This window comes from Typopeltis vanoorti, unplaced genomic scaffold (assembly GCF_054136105.1).
Source record: "Typopeltis vanoorti isolate ZY-2024b unplaced genomic scaffold, IOZ_Tvanoo_1.0 HiC_scaffold_24, whole genome shotgun sequence".
NCBI lineage: Eukaryota > Metazoa > Arthropoda > Arachnida > Uropygi > Thelyphonidae > Typopeltis > Typopeltis vanoorti.
The window spans coordinates 1,110,961-1,134,052 of NW_028328064.1; the positions used below are offsets into that span (position 1 = coordinate 1,110,961).

General features: G+C 32.5%; 1 protein-coding gene across 2 annotated transcripts in view; it reads right to left on the reverse strand.

The window, feature by feature from the left end:
• LOC150092167 (uncharacterized) overlaps nucleotides 1-22,292 on the reverse strand; it is a 74,653-nt gene extending 52,361 nt beyond the window's left edge. Inside the window, exons 1-3 of one of the 2 annotated variants that reach the window (XM_090415245.1) lie at nucleotides 22,108-22,290; nucleotides 13,770-14,160; nucleotides 11,975-12,425 (exon numbers count right to left, since the gene is read on the reverse strand). In XM_090415245.1, the coding sequence (XP_090271371.1) occupies nucleotides 12,225-12,425; nucleotides 13,770-14,159 (591 nt within the window). In that variant the 5' untranslated portion in view covers nucleotide 14,160; nucleotides 22,108-22,290 and the 3' untranslated portion in view covers nucleotides 11,975-12,224. Of the gene's footprint in view, nucleotides 1-11,974; nucleotides 12,426-13,769; nucleotides 14,161-22,107 lie in introns of those variants that run through there. The other variant, XM_090415246.1, reaches the window with a different exon arrangement.
• Nucleotides 22,293-23,092: the final 800 nt, after the last annotated feature.

Below are 23,092 nucleotides of genomic sequence, written 5' to 3' on the forward strand. Positions count from 1 at the left end.
GAGAATACGATGCAGAAACACATATTGCATTTATTAAATTTGATAAAGCATTTGACAAAGATAAAAGAAGCATTTTATTTTATTAAAAGAAAGACAAATACCCAATAATATTCTAAAAAACTATCATAAGTATATATAAAAATAATCAAATACAAATAAGATTAAATCGCGAGCTATCATATACGAGAGAAATAAATCAAGGAATACGACAGAGATGTCCCCTTTCAGCAACTCTTTTTAATATTTATCTAAATGAAATAATAAAATGGAATAAAAATGTCCATAAGGTATTAAAATTTCCCCTACTGTGAACTGAAACATTCTCCTTTTTTGGTGATGACCAAATAATAATTACAAATTCTGAAGATAACTTTCAGAAAGATATTTTAGATCTAAATGAGATAACCAAAGATTATGGTATGATAATATCAACAGAAAAATCGAAAACGATGACTTTTAAAGGAAAAGATCCAGTAAGAACTAAAATATTAATAGATAACAAGATTTTGGAACAGGTGAATTCATTTAACTCCTAGGATGTATGATCACACATGAAAATGAAAAAGATATAAACCTAAAAATTGCGAAATATTTAAAAATAACAGGTGTAATTAACTCTATATTGAAAAACCCAACATAGTTCAAAAACAAACCAGACTAAAAGTATACAATACATTAACCCTATCAGTCTTAATGTATGGAAGCGAAATCTGGACAATAAAACAAAAAAAGACAAACAAAGATTAATAACAGCAGAAATGAAGTTTATGAGAAAAACTGCAAAGTATACCCTATTTGATCACAAAAGAAACGAAGAAATAATGAAAGAATTAAACCGGGATCAGTAATAGAAAAAATTTAAAAAAATATAAACATAAATGGATGGAACACGTTCAAAGAATGAAAACAGGAAGATTATCAAAACCTTATAAGGTTGGAACAGGCCACTCGAGGTCTAATTGACAAGCATGATGATGATGACGATATTGCAATCGTTCTTCTTATTATTCATAATTAAAACTCAAACAACAAAGACTAAGTGGCCAGTATTTTCATATCTGTAATGTCAGTTCTTCTGATTCGTTTTCTTCTTTTACCGAATGAAAGCCAAGTTTCTGGCAAATAAAACGTTTTCTACCTTCGTATTAAACTGAATAAACTAACGTATCCTCAACCTTTACTTGAAAAGCGCCGAGAAAGGTTTTTGCATCCTAAGCGGGATTTGTATTTCCAAGCTAGGCATTTCCAATGAAAAAGCATGCATTATCGATAGCAACCGAGCTATGGAAGCCCTTTACAGTGACACTTTCAAAGGTTTTAATTTTAACCTTCTCCGAACTCAACAAAACAAAGAAACAAAACACAGATAGAGTCACGCACATACGGTGTCATGCTTCTGGAACATAGTGTTTATTAAAAGTAAGGAAAACTTAAAAAATAATTTAAAGATAACTAAAGAAATTTTCCCATAATCTCAAATATATAGCAGCATCGTCATTAATCAAACCTTTGAAGTAGCCACCACTGAATAAAAAAAATAAACGTGCATGCATTTACTGCATTTTTGAACTTATTTCCTGCTATCCAAAGACGCCACACACATGCTTCTTCACTGGTCAGATAATAAATGTTAAAAAACTAATTGACTTTAGTTACAATGTGGAAAACGTGCGAGCATCAAAGGATAAGCAGGGGCAAGCTTCATATTTACTGTTCCCAATATTCAAATATTAATGCAGAATGTTAAGACGCAGCTGGCGATTCTATATTTTATACAAATTCGATCTATAGAAGGCTACCTTTCATTAAGACAATATACTTAATTTCCCGGCTAATTTAAAGTTAAATGGACTGATGTCAGCACTTGAACGTTATCCGTACATAATAAAACGTTACCTTTATTTTATGTCGGAATAAATGTTTCAATCAGCATGGTGAATGTGTGTATATACTCGTATAAATCACATTATACACTTCTTTCTTTATACAAATAGTTTCTTTTTGGATTAAAGATGTAAAGCAAATGAACACAGGGAGTGCTGAAACACCTTAAATATCTCCTCTTCATTACCATCCACCCACTCGGATGTATACATTATTCTTTATCCCAAATACACACCTTTTCCAAACATAATAGATCTATTGTAGATGATCCAGATTATCGCCAGGGTGCCTTACAAATAAAATAAAGCCTCTGTGCGCAGGTCTATTTGACTAACGTTCTTGGTGACACAAAATACAGTATTATTTTGTTTCACAATTTGTCTAGAACGTATAAGAAGCTGTCACCATTTGAACCGGTGAATTCGAAGAGCTGAGTATACGTTCAGTTTTCAAAGCTCACCTAACAAATGTCTAGTTTTTATATCAAATATCGTCTACAGAGCTCAGATACTGAATGTTGTTGCACAAGTCAAACAACGTTCGAATAGAAGAAAATCCTGTCTAAATCTCTTCCAATATAAAGACACACACACACACACACACACACACACACACACACACACACACACACACACACACACACACACACACACACACACACACACACACACACACACACACACACACACACACACACACACACACACACACGCACGCACGCACAGAAAAAGAGAAACAAAATTAAAAGCAGTAGAAAAAACAAAATTTCAACAAGTAAACGCAATATATGATATGAAAGCATTAAGAAAAATAATTAATAAACAATAAATAATTACTAAACGAAACAAACATATGACCAGAATGCATTCAAAGAGAATAGTTACATTAGCAAGAAATTAGAAGCTAAATACCAAAAGACCAATTGCTTAACCCAAAACGGTGAATACATTGTCTACAACGAAGTGGTTTTAATAAGGAGAAGACATATCAAATTATTTGTTAGATGTGTGTTTTGCGTTTTCCTCCCAATAGTAACCCTCCCAGAAGGTAATTTATTCCTACATGCTCCATTGCATAAAATGCTTATATTACATGTAGCTGACAAGTACTGATTAATATTTGTATTTATATTTTTGTATCAATTTTCATATATTAACACCATAAAATTCACACAATATCAGTAACTTACGCTAGATTACAAGCACTGGAAGTTGATCTTATTGGCAAATTTAATTAATTCCGAGTAATAGTTTTCGATAAGTCTCTGTTTTGACACTGGTCACTTGTCTCCAGAAGTGATGACGTGTTGTATTAGGGGATGGAGTCCAATAGCTGATAGTCGTAGAGTATGGGGTCAACAGTCTGTTGAAGGTGTGGACTACAAATGCATGATGGTGATTCCAGGATATGGAATCTGTGTAATAATGCGAGCTTTGTGACACTGGGCGTTGTCTTGCTGGAAGAGTCCACATCCATCAGACCATATTGTTCACCGCAGGGCAAACTTGGTCTCAAACCTGGTCCTGAAGAAGGTATAAAAAACAATGCTGGCCTGGTTAGCCAAGTGGTTAGCGTATCCACTGGAGAGCGGATACGCTAACCCACATTCGAACCCACAGCGTATCCGCTGTGGGTTCGAATCCCGCCATGGACATGGATGTTTGTGGTGATCTGTGAAAATACTACTGGGGGGGGCGGCGGTAGATGGCGTTGGTGTAGATGATGAAGATAGCTGCAGAGTGGTGGAGAGAGAGCTGTAGAGTAGGCACCCTCTCTCGATGAGTCTTTGAGCTCCCTAGAGGTGTTACGTAATAATAGTAATAGTAAAATTCCCAGGTAGGAATTAGACTGAGTTGTTCTTCAGTTGGAAATACTGCTATAATAGCTATTGAAACTACTTAAAAAGCAATACAGTTAAAAATTTCTTAATAAGTAACCTTTGCGAAGAATTCAGAAGAAATCTTAAGTTTTAGAACATAAATATTTATGGCAATATAATAAAAATGAATCATGATTCTCTTATTTTTACTTGGCCTTTTTATTAATGCTAACAAGTGTACTAACTTTCGTGTTTGAAATAATATAAAACGATTCAGCTACTTAACATAGTTTTTATACAATCTTTTGTATTTTGTGCAAAAAAAAAAAGATGAACGATATCAGACTATAAAACTCATACTAGAATAACAAATAATATTGCTTTGACATGAAAAATTGCTCTTATCCATAAACGCAGAAAACCAAATTAATCACTCTCCGGATTGAAAAAAAAAAAAAAAAAAAAAACAGGTTATACGTCTTTGGGTATTCTCGTATTCGGATTGCTGGAGGACGTTAGAATAAGTGGTTTCACATGATAAATTTAAAGACATCAAGATAATGTTCGCTATATTTTATGAGAACTTCAGGACTTCATCATTTTGAATCGCGAGAAAGAATTTCATTCTCTTATTCTATGTAAATAGTTTTGTATTATCACTATTTCCAATCGGTTTCTGGACTCAAAATACCCGGAGCATATCATGATTCGATTATACAGTATACTCATAGAATGGTCTGCTTATTTCAGCCATTGGATATACCTTGCGTGGCCAGACGATTATAACCCTACTTCCGTTTTGCATCGATGAAATATTTCGAAGGAAGTTACCGAAGAGGATCATTTGAGTGAAAACTAATTGAACTTCAAGGTCAGTAAAACATTTATAACTGACCTCTACAAAGGACGTACTAGGGATTTACGAGGAGAGAAATCAGTGAAATAACTTCGCAGATATTGATCAACCGTTGGTTAAGTGATAAGGCAATTTAATCAATATGAATTTGGATGACCGAGGCAGCTATGACTAGGAGGGCAGTGTTATTAATTGATAATTACCAGACATAAGTGTTATTATGCCTATCAATTGAGTTATCGGATTCACCTGATACAGGTGAATCCGATAAACAATAATTCAAGGTTGTTTATGTCCTGGGGGGGGGGGATTTCGTAATCCTGAGATAAGAAGAGTCCCAACATAAAGCAATGATGAAGAATAGTCAGACATTCGTTATCTGTATACTTAAAAAAAAAAAAAGTCTTAATTTTAATTCTCGATTTTTATTTTTATTTTTAAATTTCATAAGATATTCATCAGAGGGCGGCTCGTGTATAGGCATCGCGGAACTGCAGCACCCCCAATTTTTCACGATATATAAATATATTTATTAATTTATTTATATTTGCTTGTAATATTTAATTTTATCATCAACAATCGTATACAATTCTCTTATTTTGTATAAAAAATAATAAAAATCCATCTTGTAGCACTTAGGAGGGCGAAGGACGCTAGCAGCACTGTGTTTACCACAATTTCATATTCCTACGCGTGCAAGCATATGCACGTCACTGTGAGATGCGAGCTATTAGGTTAATGCGGAACTGTCCGTCGCGCAGTTCCACTGTTGTTTATACGCGGTTTGCGCCAATAGTAGAGTGTTCGTAGTGCTTATCGTGTTTACTCCGTCTCTTTAAATATTTGGACATCACAATTAAAGTCATAACATTTGTTATAGTGTTTATTTTAAAACACTATTGAGGTTATGATAATGGATTTTATTTTTAAGTAATTTTGAATTATACCAAACTGTATAATTTTATCGATAATAAACAATATTTTTTCATGTTTAATTTTTTTTAAATTTTTACCATAATTTTGATATTTTATCCAAACACGTATACACTGTACTTACAGTGTGTATGTATATTTAGAAAGTTGTAGCACCCCCACGATTTCAAGCCACGAACCGCCACTGAAGATATTGTATATATGTGATGCTTTGCTTTTTATACACTTTATAACATACTTGTTTTTATTCACATTTTCGTAAAATCAATTGTCGTTTTACAAAGTTGATAAAGTTAAAGTTTATATTACTTATAATGCAAATTATGTTATAATTTTTTAAATTCCCATTAACCGAGATTTTAAGTTATTCTATTCTACTCTCTCTCTCTCTCTCTCTCTCTCTCTCTCTCTCTCTCTCTCTCTCTCTCTCTCTCTCTCTCCTATGTTTCGTTTAGATAGGTTAATCGTAAGTCTATTGTATACTATCGAAACTACTAGATTAGTAAAGGCTATCCTTGGTTCAACCGATATCGGCTTTCTGCATCCTACTTAACCGATACCCTCACCAAAAGGTAGAATTTAATCTATACGGACTGCAATTCTGCTGTGGAAAATAAAAGTTTCCCTATTTGTAAATTCTTGGTTTACGTTGTTCTTTACAGAGTCTATTAACAACACTATTGCAAGAGTGAATTTACATTAACCGGAAATTCCAACATTAATAGAATTCAATCTGCAAAATTCAAGCTACTATTAAAACAGGTGAATACGCTATGCAAAGTTCAAATTTTGTATTTCCAGATTAGGCTATGTGGGCTTGGAAGTTTGGCTTTACTCGACCTTTCAAGTCGCTATTTTTGTTTCTTCGAAAATCACTGATAACTAATTCCGTTGATTTTTTTTGGGGGGGGGGAGTAGGTAATAGTGATTTCAAATAAACAAAATAGCAACTTGAAAGGGTCACAACTCAACTACATTTTCAAGTAGTTGAGATTGTGAACTTCGAGTTCACAATCTCAACATATTTCTCAACAAAATCTAAATATATTTCTTTAGATGGAAGTGATGAATAATATTTAAAAATGAATTTAAGAAGTCCGTATTTATTACCCACGTACCTATAAGCAGAAATCTGTACAATAAATGTAAAAGCAGTACGGTTCGACATTACGTTTGCACTACTTGAAAAGTGTGGACTTCTTGAGCCCTGAAAACGGGTTCGAACTCACGTCTGTCTTTTCGTCCAGAGGTCAAACTGTCACGACGTTCTTCTGAATCGTGCTACTTAAAAGACGCCGTCACGAGGAGAATGTATTTCGCTTTCGGTTATGTCTTCTACCTAACCTCGTATAAGAATCCAGAGAGAACGTAAACAATTATCAAATCAATCAAACCCTAGAAAACTAAAGCGCTAATGAAATATAAAATGAGATCTATTTGATAAATATATCCTTAGAGTGCAATACTAAGCAAACCCGAACGATATTTCATTACTAAAAAATAAGCAATCCGTCAAGAAAATATATCTCTTATAAATAGCTGTTAAATAACGCCACACCGAGGCAAGATATGAAAGTAAGCTGTATGTACGTGCAACCAATATGCGAGCGATGGGCAACTTTAGAGGAAATTACACTCGGTAGGCAGAAGGATCGTAAAATGAAAATTATATTATCTTTCCACATTCAATTAAAATAAAAAAAAACATGTTTTACAACCGTTTCTAGATCTCATTTTGAGAATATGGTTTGTTCGCAATTGGTTTTTTTTATATGTATTAGCAAGAATATCTCTCCCATCTCATAGTTTTGCTTTTATAGAGAAAAGTGTCATAAAGATAGTAATGTTTCTCTTATTTTTTATTGTAATGGCTCGCTTTTATATGCAATCATTTAGCGGACCGGTTGGTAATCTCCTCCAAAAAACACATTTTAAATTCCTTTTTTTAATAGAATTTACTGTGGTGGCATTCTAAGCCCATGTCTTCGAACTATAAACTACATTTATTTTATGTATATTTTTCCTATCGAAAGTTACCTTAGTGATGCCAAGTCAAGTATTGTAGCGAGTCACACTTACTTATTATAAGAATGAATTGGGCTTTAAAATTCGACCACTGTACTTTTGGTTTTAATTTAATATTATCAATCCACTATTTTTCTGTGACACAGGGGTTCAGTAAGATATAGAGCATTTCACATTTGAAGGGTGAAATCCAATTAATGAAATACAGGTCGCATCATTCCACTGATTTCGACTAAATTTGAAATATGGTTATATCTGACAATAAGTCTTCTGAAAAACATTTCTGCTTAATTGGGTTAAAATTAAAGGTTCAGGATTATAGGGATTTCTAATTTTGAACAAATTTGGAATACAATTGTTTCTTACGTTTCCAGATGTCCACTGAAAATGGAGGGGGTGTGATAAATGAATGAGAAGAATAAAAAAAAAATTTCAGAAGATTATAAAATATCGATTTGGAATCACTTCTCGACTATTTTAACTACTTCATCTAAATATAAGTATGATATCTCATAAACAAATATCTTATATTCAAAACAGTTCATTGAGGAAAGTCCTGAGGAAACTATACATCAACTGTAATTCAGAAAAACGGTTACTTATACTATTTTAACTAGTAAGAATATAAATTTCCTCTTGAACTAGCAATACCCATGCTCCAACATCAGCAGCACCAACAATATTCCAAATTATTCCAAAAATTATTAGGAAAGCTGTTATTTTGATTGATGATCGTAGTAACTAAAGCTATGCTGTCAGTTTGTTATGTTCGTTTAATTGGATGGATTCTTCTGACCCGTTTGCATGTTTTTTTTTGTGGGGGGGGGGAATAAAAACCGAGTTTCAGGGAGGAAAACATAGCAGCTTCGTTTGACACCGGATAATTCATATTCAGATGATAAAAAGGAGTACTCGCATCCTAGACAGGATTCAAACCCAAGTCTTTCCAACTCAAGGATGTCGTCCACATCGAATGTCATTAAAATACTTCTGAAATTACAACTTTCTTAAAAAAACAAATTCTAAAATGCTTCTTCTAATTTCAACTTCATTCAATTTTATTGTTCGTGTACTTCTGAAAAAAAAATATTGCTTTCCAAAATTGAGCTATCGGAAGCGTATATCATACTGTCTTGAAATCAATAACTTGAAATACGCATAGAGACGAAGGGTATTCTAGATGACAGAAGAATCAGCACAAGCGGTATCACTGATTAATCCATCGTTCTCAAAAACTATGGGATTCGACACTGTAAAATAAGCTGAGTAACAACTTTAATCTCGCTATTTTGCAGCTCGGTGCTCTTAAATACGTCAGTAAATTTGCCTGGAATGTTGCTAATGAGAATTTCTGCTCTGAAAACTCATCATAATAAATCATATTTTAAATTATATGAATTACAAATGTTATTATTTGCAATGTGTTCTTCGAAATATTGTCTGAATTAATTTTTGCATTATCTTTCTTTGTATATTTTTATAAAACGTATTTCTAAAATGTATTCATATATTAATTTAGACAAATAAAATATTTTCTTGGATTGTATATTCCATATAAGTCACAATTTGTTTACTTCAAAAATATTGGTTCAAATTCCGGATGTTAACAAGCTTCTTGAGCATAAAAAGAAAACTATCTATCATAATGGTTATCATTCCATTCCTCCTCCTCATTTAACAAATCTTGCATTACTCGAATATTCCAACCTTCAAAATCATTCCCAACATTACTGTCTTATTTAAATACTGATCTCCGTATTATTTATCATTCAAAATCTTAGTGAACTTCTAGCAATAAAAATCCAGTATGTTTTTTTTTTTTTCTAATCTATAATTATATCTAAATCCTTAGACAAGAATGAAGTTTCCTTTCTCTTCTCTGGTTGACATTTATATTAATCGCTCATGGAGCGCACAGATAGTGAATACAATAATAAATTTAGATTAATCCTTTATCGAAGTGTGAACAAACAAAGTTTGCGCCTGAAAATATCTTCAGGACTGAGGTAAGGTAGTACAACACCGAGTTGTACTACTTTACCTCAGTCCTGAAGATATTTTCAGGCGCAAACTTTGTTTGCTCACACTTGGATAAAGGATTAAACTAAATTTATTATAGTCTAACCAAGTGAAAATTAAACTTTCATGATTGTGAATAGGTTCACGCAGTAGATATTACTTCTTTCCTATACATCTGCTAACATTGATAATCTCCATTTCCTTATAATGTTGTTCTCTCAATTATGGTAGTGCACTAAAAATCTAATGAAATTCAAACATAAATGGACTGTTTCTGTCTTTGGCCGTTTCTATAGGTATCTCCTCACTTATAATGAAATGAACAAGACTTCATAATTCCTCTACCTCTATAAAAACTGTAAAAACGAATAAGATGATCAACACTCATACACAGTTGCATTTCAAACCCACCAAACTAGCTCCAAGACGTCTTCTTTAGTCCCGATCTCTCTCTCAATTCTCCGCACCATCCCTTTATTATGTAGTGTTCGTAAAGAATTCGAATTACAGCATTTCAACAACCCAGTATATTTCGTTTCTGTCTTATTTAGTCTACACGGGGCAATAATATACTAAAAATTCTTTAGCATCTTGTATACGGAATTCATATATAAAAACGAACAGTATCTTATCGAATGAAAATGAGACACAGCGAGAATACTGTGGAAATGAGAATTCGATGGAAACAACATAAGTGTTTCCTATGCTTTTGTTGTTTCCATTCCTGTCTTAAACCTAGGTGTATCTTTCGAAATATAATTTAATTTTATTTATTTAGCAGGCATTACTTTTAGGAACAGCTGATGAGAAAGAAATCTATGTGTTTTTGGATTAAAGTAGATGCAGTTGCGATATACTTAAGTCAAAAGATTAAATATTAAGAAGATGTTACAAAACTGAGATGTGATGTATCATCAGGAAATATCGAGAATGATAATTTAAACCCAGCCCCCTCAAAAAAAAAAAAAAAAAAAAATATATATATATATATATATATATATATATATCTGAAAATTTATGAAGTGAAGATCAGTCTTATAGCCTGCTGTGAGAAGAGTGTGCTACTATTGATTTCAAATTTCTAATTATAATTTCTAATTTTCCTGTAAGTCCATAAATTAGAAATACTAATGATGATCATTGAACGTTTCTAGAAAATAAAAAAAAATCTGTAAATTGTTTTTTACTCTTATTGTTACGATTTTGTTAGACAACTGTTCTATCAGGAAAGGTTTTCTTAAAAAACGTTTGAATTCCAAAAATACATTAAGAAATATGGGATTAAAGTAAATGTGTGTATTGGACAAACGGATGAGAATAGAAAATAAAATTCTTTCAAAAATCTTAACTGTAAATTATATAGAGAAACATAAATTGTATTTAGCTTGCTTCTACAGCACAGATCTATTCAGTGAACCCACTTTGAAAAAAGTAATTACAAATTTAATATTTATAACTTATTAATATTGTGACCACTAGATGTCAGCATGTGTGCTCACATTTTGCTCACATATTACACATACCAGTTTGTAAGCATTTACCCTTCCAGTATGTAAAGCAGTTTTTGATTGCATAAGGACAATACTTAAATATATAATATGGAATAACGTGAATCGAAAAAGAAGGGGGAAAGTTTAAAAACAAATCCCTCAATAAGGGAATTTTATTTTATAAGAATCTCTTGAAATACTAGTTAGTGTAAACTTGATGCATTCGCTATAAAAATACATCCCAGAACCCATCTTTTGTTATAATTAAAACCAAAGGTAGCATGTACTAGTGAACGGTCGTACGTATATTGTATGCGTGTGTGTGTGTGTGTGTGTGTGTGTGTGTGTGTGTGTGTGTGTGTGCATCTATTGAACATTACAGGAATATTTCATAATTAAACGGATATTTCAAGCACTGAAATCCCTCAAGGCGTAACTCAAAATGATCCTAAAAGATGGCAGCACCATCTCGCTACTCTCCATGATTCAACTCTTTTAAATGATTGTGAAGCGCTGTTTGGTCAAGAAATTAAAATTTTAAATAAAATAAAATAATAATCCAACAACATTGTTGGATTATTATTTTGGCGTGTGCAATTCTTGAATATATTTCATGTTTCAAAATATCAGTTTCGAAATATTTTCGTTGACAGGTTTTTTTTAGGTGTCAGTATCTTAATTTGTACATGTTTGAAATAAATATCTTTTTTAAGTAAATATCCACGTGAATTAAACAAAATAATAATAGTGTATATCAGTTATATTTATAGTTAATTTCTTAATATCAGATGAATAGCATCCATCGTAATTTAGGATCCAATTTAAATACAGAGCAACACATTCATTTAAAAAGTATTTTTGTTAAATAAATAACTAAAATAAAATTTAAAATAAAACAAAACTGAGTTACGTATTATTATTTTTCTAAAATATACAGCAACAAATGAATAGCCGAGTTATTGAAGTTTTTATCATTATTATTATGCCTTCTCAGATTGTTCACAAAATAATTTTACAGCTCCCTATGGTTAGGAATGGTGCAGAAGTACCGTCAATTTTTGTTGTTGTTTTGCATTTTCTTCATATTCTAATTCTGTTTTTTTCTCTCACATATTATCATATTTTTGGTGTTTAAGGGCTTGTAGTTTTCAGTAAAAGTCTTTACCGTAAGCCAGAAGTCTTCCGTTTTCTGGAGAAGTTACCGGTTTCTGGAGGAGGATTTGAACAGGCTAGAAGGGCTGCTTGGTATAGAACGATCTGATTCAGAAGAAGAAGGTGAATGGTAACTTTCGGGAATTATTCTATTTGACCGACTACTGTATGAAGATTTGATCGTTTTCATTTTCCCCTTTAATTCACTATCAGTTTTCTTACTAATCAAATTACTACTTTTGGTTGGCTATAAAATTAAAAAAAAAAATCAAAATAGTAAATTATTTCAAATGAATGCTATTCATCCATTACTCGAACCAACTGAAGGAATTTACTTTGGTTTGAAGAAAAGATCGTATGTAAAAATTTTCAGTGGAATTTGGAGAAATATAATATATCACATCTTGTGCACAAAAGTTTAAAATAAAGGGAGATAGTGAATTTTTCGCTCTTGCATTTCTCCTTTTGTTTCAAAAACCAAAAGTTGCATAGTTTCTACATTCAGCTTTGAAATAATGCTGGATCTAATATCCGTTTTACTTATATAATTTTGCATCGCCGAAGTGAAGCTTTTTGGCCCTTTATTTTAGTAACTTGCTTATTTTATAATTAGAAATTAAAGAAAATATCAACATAAAACCTAAATTAAAGATCGGGTAATATGATGTGATCTTATGTTTAAATATTAAAGCCCTTTTGATTTAACTGTTATCCTTGATAATGACCAATGTATTGGTTGCTCTTGGGCGACTTTCATTGTTGCAAAAACGTAAGTGGTGTGTGGGGGGTAGGTGGAACAAGTTCGTCTTTCTTGAAACACTAAGTGTCTACAACGGCAATATGCCGTCAAAGGAAGGTCCTCGACTTTTATCAATGTTCCCAATCTTATAATTATTGAAAGAACCATAAAAGCCTGTTTTAATAGTTTAGTGGAAACCACACCACATTTATAATACACATCTTCATTATTTTTTCTTTTCGTTTTAGCTACTGTACTTCCATTTTTATTTCACCTAAATATTCGTAACCTAATTAGGAATTGATTTAATTTTTAAAAACAAACCTCTGGATTTATCATTAATCCTTTCATCGTAATCTAAATCATTCACATCTGTTGAAAAGTAACTGTTTGTTGTGGTTATAGCACAAAAGATTTAAAAGCTGCCTCACAACACTTCTTAATTTTGAAGAAGTGGAATTTATATTAATTTGAGAACCCTACTTCTTCTGAGAATAGTTGACAGCAACTACAAAAACCACTACTAAAGAAAATACGTCTTGAGGGGGGGGGAAAGTAATGGATACTTCAATTCTACATCACTGCATGACAGGAATGCGATTGTAGCAGGAAAACGCCAGTCAGTCATAGATTGTAGTTTTAACCTCAACAGGACAAACGTTCTTTTACCATTAAAATCAAAAATCAAAAATAAAAAACATCAAGAATCTATGATGATATTAATTCTAATGAAAAAATAAGTTCCTTCAGTTGTAATGAGCAATCTTTATAATCAAAATGTCAGTGAAAAATTCAAACAGCAAATTTTGTCGAAACGACAAACAAAATTACATTTTCAAGAAACAAACTTACCGTTAACTTTGATGTCTGCAATGATTTAATCGCATGGGGAGTTCCTAATGACTCCTTTGTAGTAGATTTTTTAGGTAATATTACAGGTGTATTAAGTTTACTTTGCTTCTTGATGGAATAAGGTTTCACGTGTTCTGTCCTGTCCATGAATCCTCTTTTAACTAACATCTTGTTGACATGAAGCTTAGTATTGCCATTTCTATCCTCACCATTTTCTTTACGTAACATCTCAGCAACAACATACTCCCTTTGCTTCTTTTCTTCTCTCTCCAGATAACTCATCTTATCGTTCATTTCCTTGGAAAAAAGTTTGTTGTATAATGATTTCTTGGCATTCCCGAGTTTGGAATTATTACTCAGATTAACGGTACTTCTAGTATTGTGAGCCATTCTGGAATAAAATGCTACTGATATTTTATGGATTTCGAAGCATTTCAGATTTTTATGTATTTCAGAGGAAAATCAAATATCATTATTATTTTTATTTTTTTAAATTTAATTATATTATATTTTATTTTATTTTTACAAAATCCAATAGGTTTGGTAGAAACAATAACTCTTCCTTCCTCAAATAATGTAGTCCACAATTGAGTTTTCTATTTCTAGTAACATTACTCGAAATTAAAAAAAAACAAAAAAACATTAAAACCTATGGTACAGTACCGTTAGTTGATCAGGGATCTCTCTCTGTGACACACACACAGACACACACACAATATATATATATATATATATATATATATATATATATATATATATATATATATATATATATATATATATATATATATATATATATATATAAATTATATAAATTATATATACTAATATATATATATATATATATATATATATATATATATATATATATATATATATATATATATATATATATATATATATATATATATATATATATATATACCATGTCATCTTTTTATCTCTCGGTAACAGTCATTAAAGCTTTTTAATAATGTTCCAACCGAGTAAAAATGAATTATGAAAAAAAAAATATACATATATATATATATATATCATAACTTATTTTAAATGACTGATACCGAGAAATAAAGAGATGACATGGTTTTTTCAAAAAGATACTACTAGTTTACTAGTTTCGTTGAATGGATCAACTTCTTCAGGTATCACAATCAAAGAAATATACAAAAAATAACACAGACTTAAAAATTGCATTAACAGTACTAACACAAAAGACTGTAGTACATTTTGAAAACAGTAATGCGAGCTTGAGTTCCAAATAAGAGCTGACACTACGTGCCTTATACTAAATAAAAGCTGACTAGTTCCAAATAAAAGCTGACTATATATATATATATATATATATATATATATATATATATATATATATATATATATATATATATATATATATATATATATATATATATATATATATATGTGTGTGTGTGTGTGTGTGTGTGTGTGTGTGTAGGCGTGTAATAAGGCCCCGGATTGTAGTAGGGCGGACACCTCTTGACTCGCCGACGCCCCAGTTCATCCGGAGAGTTGAGAGTAGGGCTCTGTATAGGCCAGTCAAATGTGGTGACGATCATGTCCACAAACCACGTAGTTACAGCAGCATCCTTATGACACAATACATTAGCCTTGCTGCAAGAGGCAATGGTCAGTTCCGTAGAAACGGCAAAGTAGGAAGCATTGCATTGTCCGGAATGTTCAGACCACTATCTATCTATCTATCTACGCACGCACGCACACACACACACACACACACACACACACACACACACACACACACACACACACACACACACACACACACACACACACACACACACACACACACACACACAGTGCTGGAAAAAAGAAGTCCATAATGTGAGGAACAAACAGAGGTCAGACCTCAAACTAGGAAAAACAGGACCATACCATCATGCCGCCACTTCTCAATTTTATAGTTGGGGTTACGCCCCCTGGTAAGAGATGTTCAGCGGGCATTCGCCACACCCATCCATCTGCTCGGTAGAGGGTGTCCTATGATTCATCACTCCATAACACAGATTTCCCAGCTTCCTCGTCCCACTGCGCACGCGCTTCGCAGTACTGAAGATAACGTTGCATGTTGGTTCGGGTAATGTGAGGCTTGCATATTGCGGTCCTACTATGGAAATGCATGTTATAAGCCTCGGTTCTAATGTTTTTGTGCAGATTCGTGTTCCAGTCGATGTTCGGAACTCCGCATTTAACCTGTAAGCCGATGAATAGCGGTTTTTATATATTATTCTTTTTAACACCCTACGGTTAGGTTCGGTGAGTGTGGTGAGTCGTCCACTGCGGGTAGCACTTGCAGTTGACTACCTGCGCTTCCATGTCAGTATGGTATCGACGTATTGTCAATAATATGTCGAACAGATAAGCCTGCAACATGACATCCTATCACAATGTTTTTCAAACTCCGTCAGTATTCAGCCATTGTTTTTTTACCTTGGGTATATTATATGTTAAAGATGCCAAGTTATTTTAAACCTGGTTTTACTCCACTTCCTAAGTAAGCAAACAGACAAATAAGTCACGTTTACGCCTGCACGTAGTGCAAGTCTAGGCAACTCGTGGTTAAGGTGGAATAAGCTCTCAAAGCACCTTATGGTAACTTGTTTTGGTAAAATACTTATAAGCTCTGTATTACTTAACCTTAATATTTCTAAGCCTGGCTCCCACTGATGAGACCTCAATAAAGGTCGAAACCGGTCTGGGTAGTGGCCCCCCTTTTCTTTAATGCATAGCATCATACATCTCCTAAAGGAGATGGGCTTTGCATTAAGGGTAAATATTAAGAATAGTGATTAGAGCTTATTCTACCTTTACCACGAGTTGCCTCGGCTTGTACTACTTTACGGGTCACTAAGTATACACAAACAATTGTATATACTGTGGGATTCGAACCAATCAGAGAGTGAGCAACATGTCCATGGCCCACCAGACTAGTTTGCCTTTCATCGCAGTAGAGGATAGGTGAGAGTACATCAGTAACTTTTATTTCTGTCTGATCCGCATAAACAAGGTCACATACGTACAGTACATCAGTTCCGTGTATGGGCAACTGTGTTTAATTAAGTCGGCAGTCATCATATTATTATATATGAGCAAGTCCATAGAATCTGTGGATTCATCGCTGACAGTTCACTAACCTTTTATTGAACAATAACAAGGCAGATTCTGGCAACCCATTCCACTCAATTACGATTTTCGAAGCAAAATAATCATCATTTCCTTACTAAATTTCCTAGAATTATTCCTAGGTCTCCCCACATATATTAGTTATGTATTGAAAAATTTCCTCTTAAGCAACTGTATTAAATCCTTTAAGTAACTTCAATGTCTCTATTATATTCCTCACACTTTTCTGTCTATCAGCCAATTCATGTGGCAAGCAACTCTTCAATTTATCCTTATATGGAGGTTCCCTTAGACCTGCCACCATCTTGGTAACTCGCCTCTGGATCATTTCCACACCTCCAACATAGTTCACCAGATCTGTGTACAACATTCCAGAGAGTACATTATCAGTAATAGCCTCCTGATCTCTGCTTGTCAGTGTGGTTTCTTCAATAACCAAGTAATCATGTGAATCATTTCAGCGCTTTTGCAATGTGACCTTTGAAAATAAACACAGAATCCACAAGCACATCCTCCCCCAAATCCTTAGCCTCTTGCAGTCCAGTTCCATCACGATAGTATACACAGTTGGTAATCTTTTAATTTTTTTTTCAGATGCGGCGAAGAACAGATGAATAGAATAATAGAAGCATGGAACGAGGGGGGGGGGGGGAGACTCGCAAACGTACTACCGCCTACACAGAAAGAAACCGATCTCCTGGTCATACATGAAGATTCCTCTGCATGCCGTCATACTTGAACTCCCTATAGACATGAATTAGCAGAATAAGTGGCAGCAAATTTATGAATATCTGATCTGTAAGCCGCAGAATTTGTTACTATCAGGTTCGAGGTTTGGTCCTGTATGCTAGCTGGCGGCCTATCTTATATAGACCACATTGATTACAAAGAAGATACAACGATCTGGCTGTAATTTGTGTGTGTGTGTGTGTGTGTGTGTGTGTGTGTGTGTGTGTGTGTGTGTGTGTGTGTGTGTGTGTGTGTGTGTGTGTGTGTGTGTGTGTGTGTGTGTGTGTGTGTGTGTGTGTGTGTGTGTGTGTGTGTGTGTGTGTGTGTGTGTGTGTTATATCATCATGTTTTCTTAAACATTCATTTAAATATTCACAGATTCACCTGGCAGGCAAGAAATACAAAACAGCATCATAGACTATATAATAGTTAATATGAAATTATCAAATACGATCATACAAATCAGAGTATACAGAGGAGCAGAGATAGAGTTAGACTACTACTTATTGGTAGGGAAAATTAAATGGAAATCAAAATGGGAGAGAAGGGAAAAAACACAAAGAAAATAGAAACACAGAACTATATTAAGATTAAACTCTTAGATGATGAGAATATCAGAGGCTTGTATCAGAATAGAATTAGGGATTGGTTGAGTAAAATCAAGGAAAGTAGGACAGTGGAAGAAGAATGCTCAAACATCAAATATATATTAGAAAATGTTGCAAGGGAGAGTTTGGGAACAAAAAGAAAATGGATATGACACAGTCTAAGACAATGGGACGAAGTGATCAAACAGATAATTTAAGAAAAAAAGTGGCTAAAAAATGACTAAATTTAAAGACAGATGAATCGCGCAGTGAATATAAAAGGAAAAGGGCAATAGCAAAGAAAGCATGTAGGAAAACAAATAGAGAAACATATGAACATTTTATAGTAAAATTAGAATGGGACTGCACATTAAAAAGACCTAACACGTATAGAATCCTCAAAAAATAAATAACGATTTAAAAGAAAGAACAAAAATCGATATAATCGAACCAGAAACCTGGCAGGATTATTTCCATAAGTTGTAGCATGATAAATCCTTGATACAAGAATTTTCCTTGAAATACAACATCAGTAATATAGATGAATTGACATATGAAGAACTACAAAACACCCTCAAACAAAGCAGAACAGGCAAGTCACCAGGAGAAGATAATATAAAGACAGAACGTATTAAATTTTCAGGTAAAGAATTTAATACCAGATTTCTGAAACTTATAAACCAAATATACAAAGAGGGAAAATCCCCAAATAGCTGGGGGTAGGGCTCTAGTGATTCCAATTTACAAAAAAAGGACAAAACACAGATTGCAATAACTATCGTGACATCAACCTCCTCAATGCAGGTTATAAAATCAATGCAAAGATGTTAACAAACAATTAATATCCTATATAGAATCACAGCTAGGAGAAGAACGGAACGATTTCCGTAAGGGATGATCATGTATAGACTCCGCTTTTATTTTAAAAATAATTATAGAAAAACATAGAGAATACAATATTGAAACACATAGCTTTCATTGATTATATAAATAAAAGCATTGGATAAAATTTTGAGAAATAAACTATGGGAAACCAACTATACAATACTCTATTGAGCACATACCACAATAATGAAATAAGGCAAAATGATACCATATCTACTTGGGAACCAATAAATAGAGGAGTCCGTCAAGGCTGTCCTTTATCACCCATATTATTTAACATACATAAGGACAAAATTATCAAAAAATGGAGAGAGGTAAATATATGTGGCTTCCAAATTAATCGACATACAAAAAATAGACACACCACTCATTGCTGATGATTAGATCATCTTTGAAAAGATTGAAGACGAACTGCAGAACTCATTCTATAATTTAAATAATATTATACAACAATATGGCCTAGAAATGGCAACGGAGAACACTAAAGTCATGGCTTTTCATGGAGATATCCCTGTCAGAAGTAAAACAGTAATAAATAATACAATAATTGAACAAGTTTATAATTTCAAATACCTAGGCTGTAAACTATCTTACATAAATGAAATCGATATTGAATTTAAGATGATAAACTTTATAAAAATCACTGGAGTAATTAACAGAACCTTTAAACCTAAGTACGTACAGAAACACACACGATTTAGAGCTACAAACAATAGCCAAACCTACACTATTATATGGAAGTGAGATCTGGACTTTCCGAGAAACAGATATACAGAGAATTCAGACAGCAGAAATGAAATTCCTTAGAAAAACAGAAAAACTAACCCTATTAGATAAAAAAGAAAATAATGAAATAATTAAAAATCTTAAAATTAATTCCATAACAGACTCAGTGATTAAATATAGGAAAAACTCGCTAGGCCATATAGCAAGAATGCAGAGAGAAAGATTGCCAAAAACGATCTTAACATGTAAGCCTATAGAAACAAGAAATAGGGGACGACCAAGAAGAAGATAGGCTGAGTCCGGAACAGGCCACTTGGCCTAGAACCTGGATAGGAAGAAGAAGATGTTTTCTTAAACAACTATTTATTGTACAATAATGCACATAAGAAAGTCTGAGCTGTCCTCATCCAGATTAATATTAATCTACGAATAGAAAGAATACATATTTAAGCGTAATAAAAAATTAGCGAAATGTCTGTTATAAAATAGCAGAAAGAATTTTTTAAAAAAATTACATGTAAAATACCACATAAATTATCTTAAGTTCTTAAAAGGACTGGCTTAAAGGGGCGAAGCAAGACTGTTTTTCATCTTTCTCGTTATCTGTAGAGGACAGTGTAGGGTTAAGGTGTTATTCAGCTATTAAAGCTCTGATCATGGCAGGAGGGTAACAGCAACAGCCGAGCCTCAGTTAAAACTTCATTGGCTAAAGCACTGCCATCCATTACCCTCCAAGAGTATATGTATGGCTCCGAAATCCTGGTCGATTCCCTCTTTAATCTTGCTATTATCTAATAGAAATATCAATTAATATTATTGGTGTTTATAATAGCACATCACCTTTTAAAAAATAAAATAAAATAAAATAATGCAGCAAGTTCATCGATTATTTTTAAACCCAGATAATATTTGCTATTTAAAAATAATCTGTAATTATTTATATGTAAATATTAATTCCACATTGATCAACAGTAACTAATGCGAAAAAACTAATATGGAATGAATAGCGTCAGCAAGTACAGTACCTTTTACATCGTAATGTTACGTTATTCAGTACAAGATGAGAATTACTTTGATGTATCAATACGCCTAATAAATACTTAGTGTTATTAGGAAAATTAGTGACGCATATCTGTTAGTTTAAATTCAGCAATGTTTCACTTTTTCCGTCGCTCATGATGAGAAAAACTTTGGAGCTTTTAATATACTTATTCTTAGAATTACAATGATAATATTTATTTTATCGACTTCAAAGAAGGAACTCTTTTCTTTCATGGTTCTGCGAGCTGAAATAAGTAACATAAATATCGTAGACAAAAGCGTGAAGTATTTCTGCTAAGAATTAATATACAATAAGTATTACCTTCCAAAATATTAACAACTGAATCAGTGTTTATTTATCAGTGCATTCCTGACAGTTTTTTTAAAAAAAAAAACGTTACAAGAATTAAAAAGCTATCTAATACTTGGCCGCATCGCTGGAATGGCGCTGTTAACTTACTGGTATCCACTAAGTTAACGGCGCCGTTAACTTTGCATATAAATATATGGCTGCTAATAATTTCACTCGTTTTTAAAAATTATAATTACTACTATTAACATTCATTTAAATTTTTGTATAGTGCTGCTTCTGCAGGTAAATATTTGCCTTAAAATATCATATTTACTATGATAAATAATAAGAACTTTGAATTTTTAAAAAATGCAAAAGAAGCTATGCATGCTTTTCCATTTTTTTTTTTTACATTCATTTCCCCGAAACAAATAAATGATCACAATTCTTAATTGAAAATCATAATAAAACTCAATATTGATTTATCTTGAAATACTAACGCATAGTAGATCATCTCTTTATAATAAGAAATTTCAAATAGTCAATAGATATCGCTTCGAATTAACCTGACAAAATTTAATTTGCGATTAGTTTAAAATTCAAAAAGCTAAACGATATTCCACATCCGTTACCTTACTTAAATTTAAAAAAAAAAATTAAAACTCCACAAAATATCTGAAATTATTAATCGCTATAATAGTTAATAAATACTAAATTACTATCCAGTAATAACATTAATTTCTGAATTAAATTATATTATATTATTAAATAATTAAATTATATTTTGTAAATGAATACATTATGCTTCAATAAAAAAATTAAACTATCTTGTTTACGACAGCAATATAGAAAGTCAGCTTATTGAAGGGAAAAAAAAACATTCTGCGAATTAATTACACATACAAAAATCAACATGGCTTACCTGCAATTTAATAGCCTGCAAATGTGTAAAAACTATTTATTTGGAATATAAATCTGTTTAAAATTAATTTAGTAACAATACGCCGATGTTTGGGGAATTTACCTAACCTATTGATGATAAAATGCAGGCCGAGAACTCAAAAGGGAAAAACCTCCCAGTCCTAACTTTCAGTGGATTGATCTAATTTTTTTCTATTAGCGTTTCATTTGTTGTTCTCGAATACAAACGGCTGAAGTCGGTTGCTCGAGCACAGCTACATACGTCACTTTTCTCGTGACTGTGGCACGCGGATAATTGAAATAGCAATGTACGCTAATATACTACTTTATATGACATATTTATAATGTTTAAATTGTAATACTTAGAAATACGAAGTGGTATTATATAAATCGTGAAGGTAATTATTAATATAATAATAATAATAATAATAATAATAATAATAATAATAATAATTATTATTATTATTTTACATCCAAAAAAAGTAATTGATGGTTGTTTTCTAATTCTAATGTGAACTTAATTTTATGATGGAAAGAATTTATTTTTTGGAGGAATTCATGTAAGGTATCTCCCGTGTCATTCCAAACGATGAACACATCGTCAACATATCTCCACCAGACTGATGGTTTCGGGGTTATACAAAATACAAAATATTTTTAACTACACGGCACATGTTAAGATCTCCTAAGGACAGCATCGCTCTCTACAAATACGCAGGAGTTTACAGCATACCGTGTTCCTGTGGACTGACTTACGTAGGCCAAACTTCACGAAGCCTAGAAATTCGAAAGAAAGAACACGTCGGAGATGTCAATAACAACAGAATAGACACCTCTGGATTCGCACATCATTTCTCAATTTGAAACCATTCCATAGATTGGGACAACAGCTCCATGCCATATAATAATAATTTTATTATTTTTCACATATAATATTTACAATACGTACTTGCACACTAATATCTTCATACAGGTATTTACACATA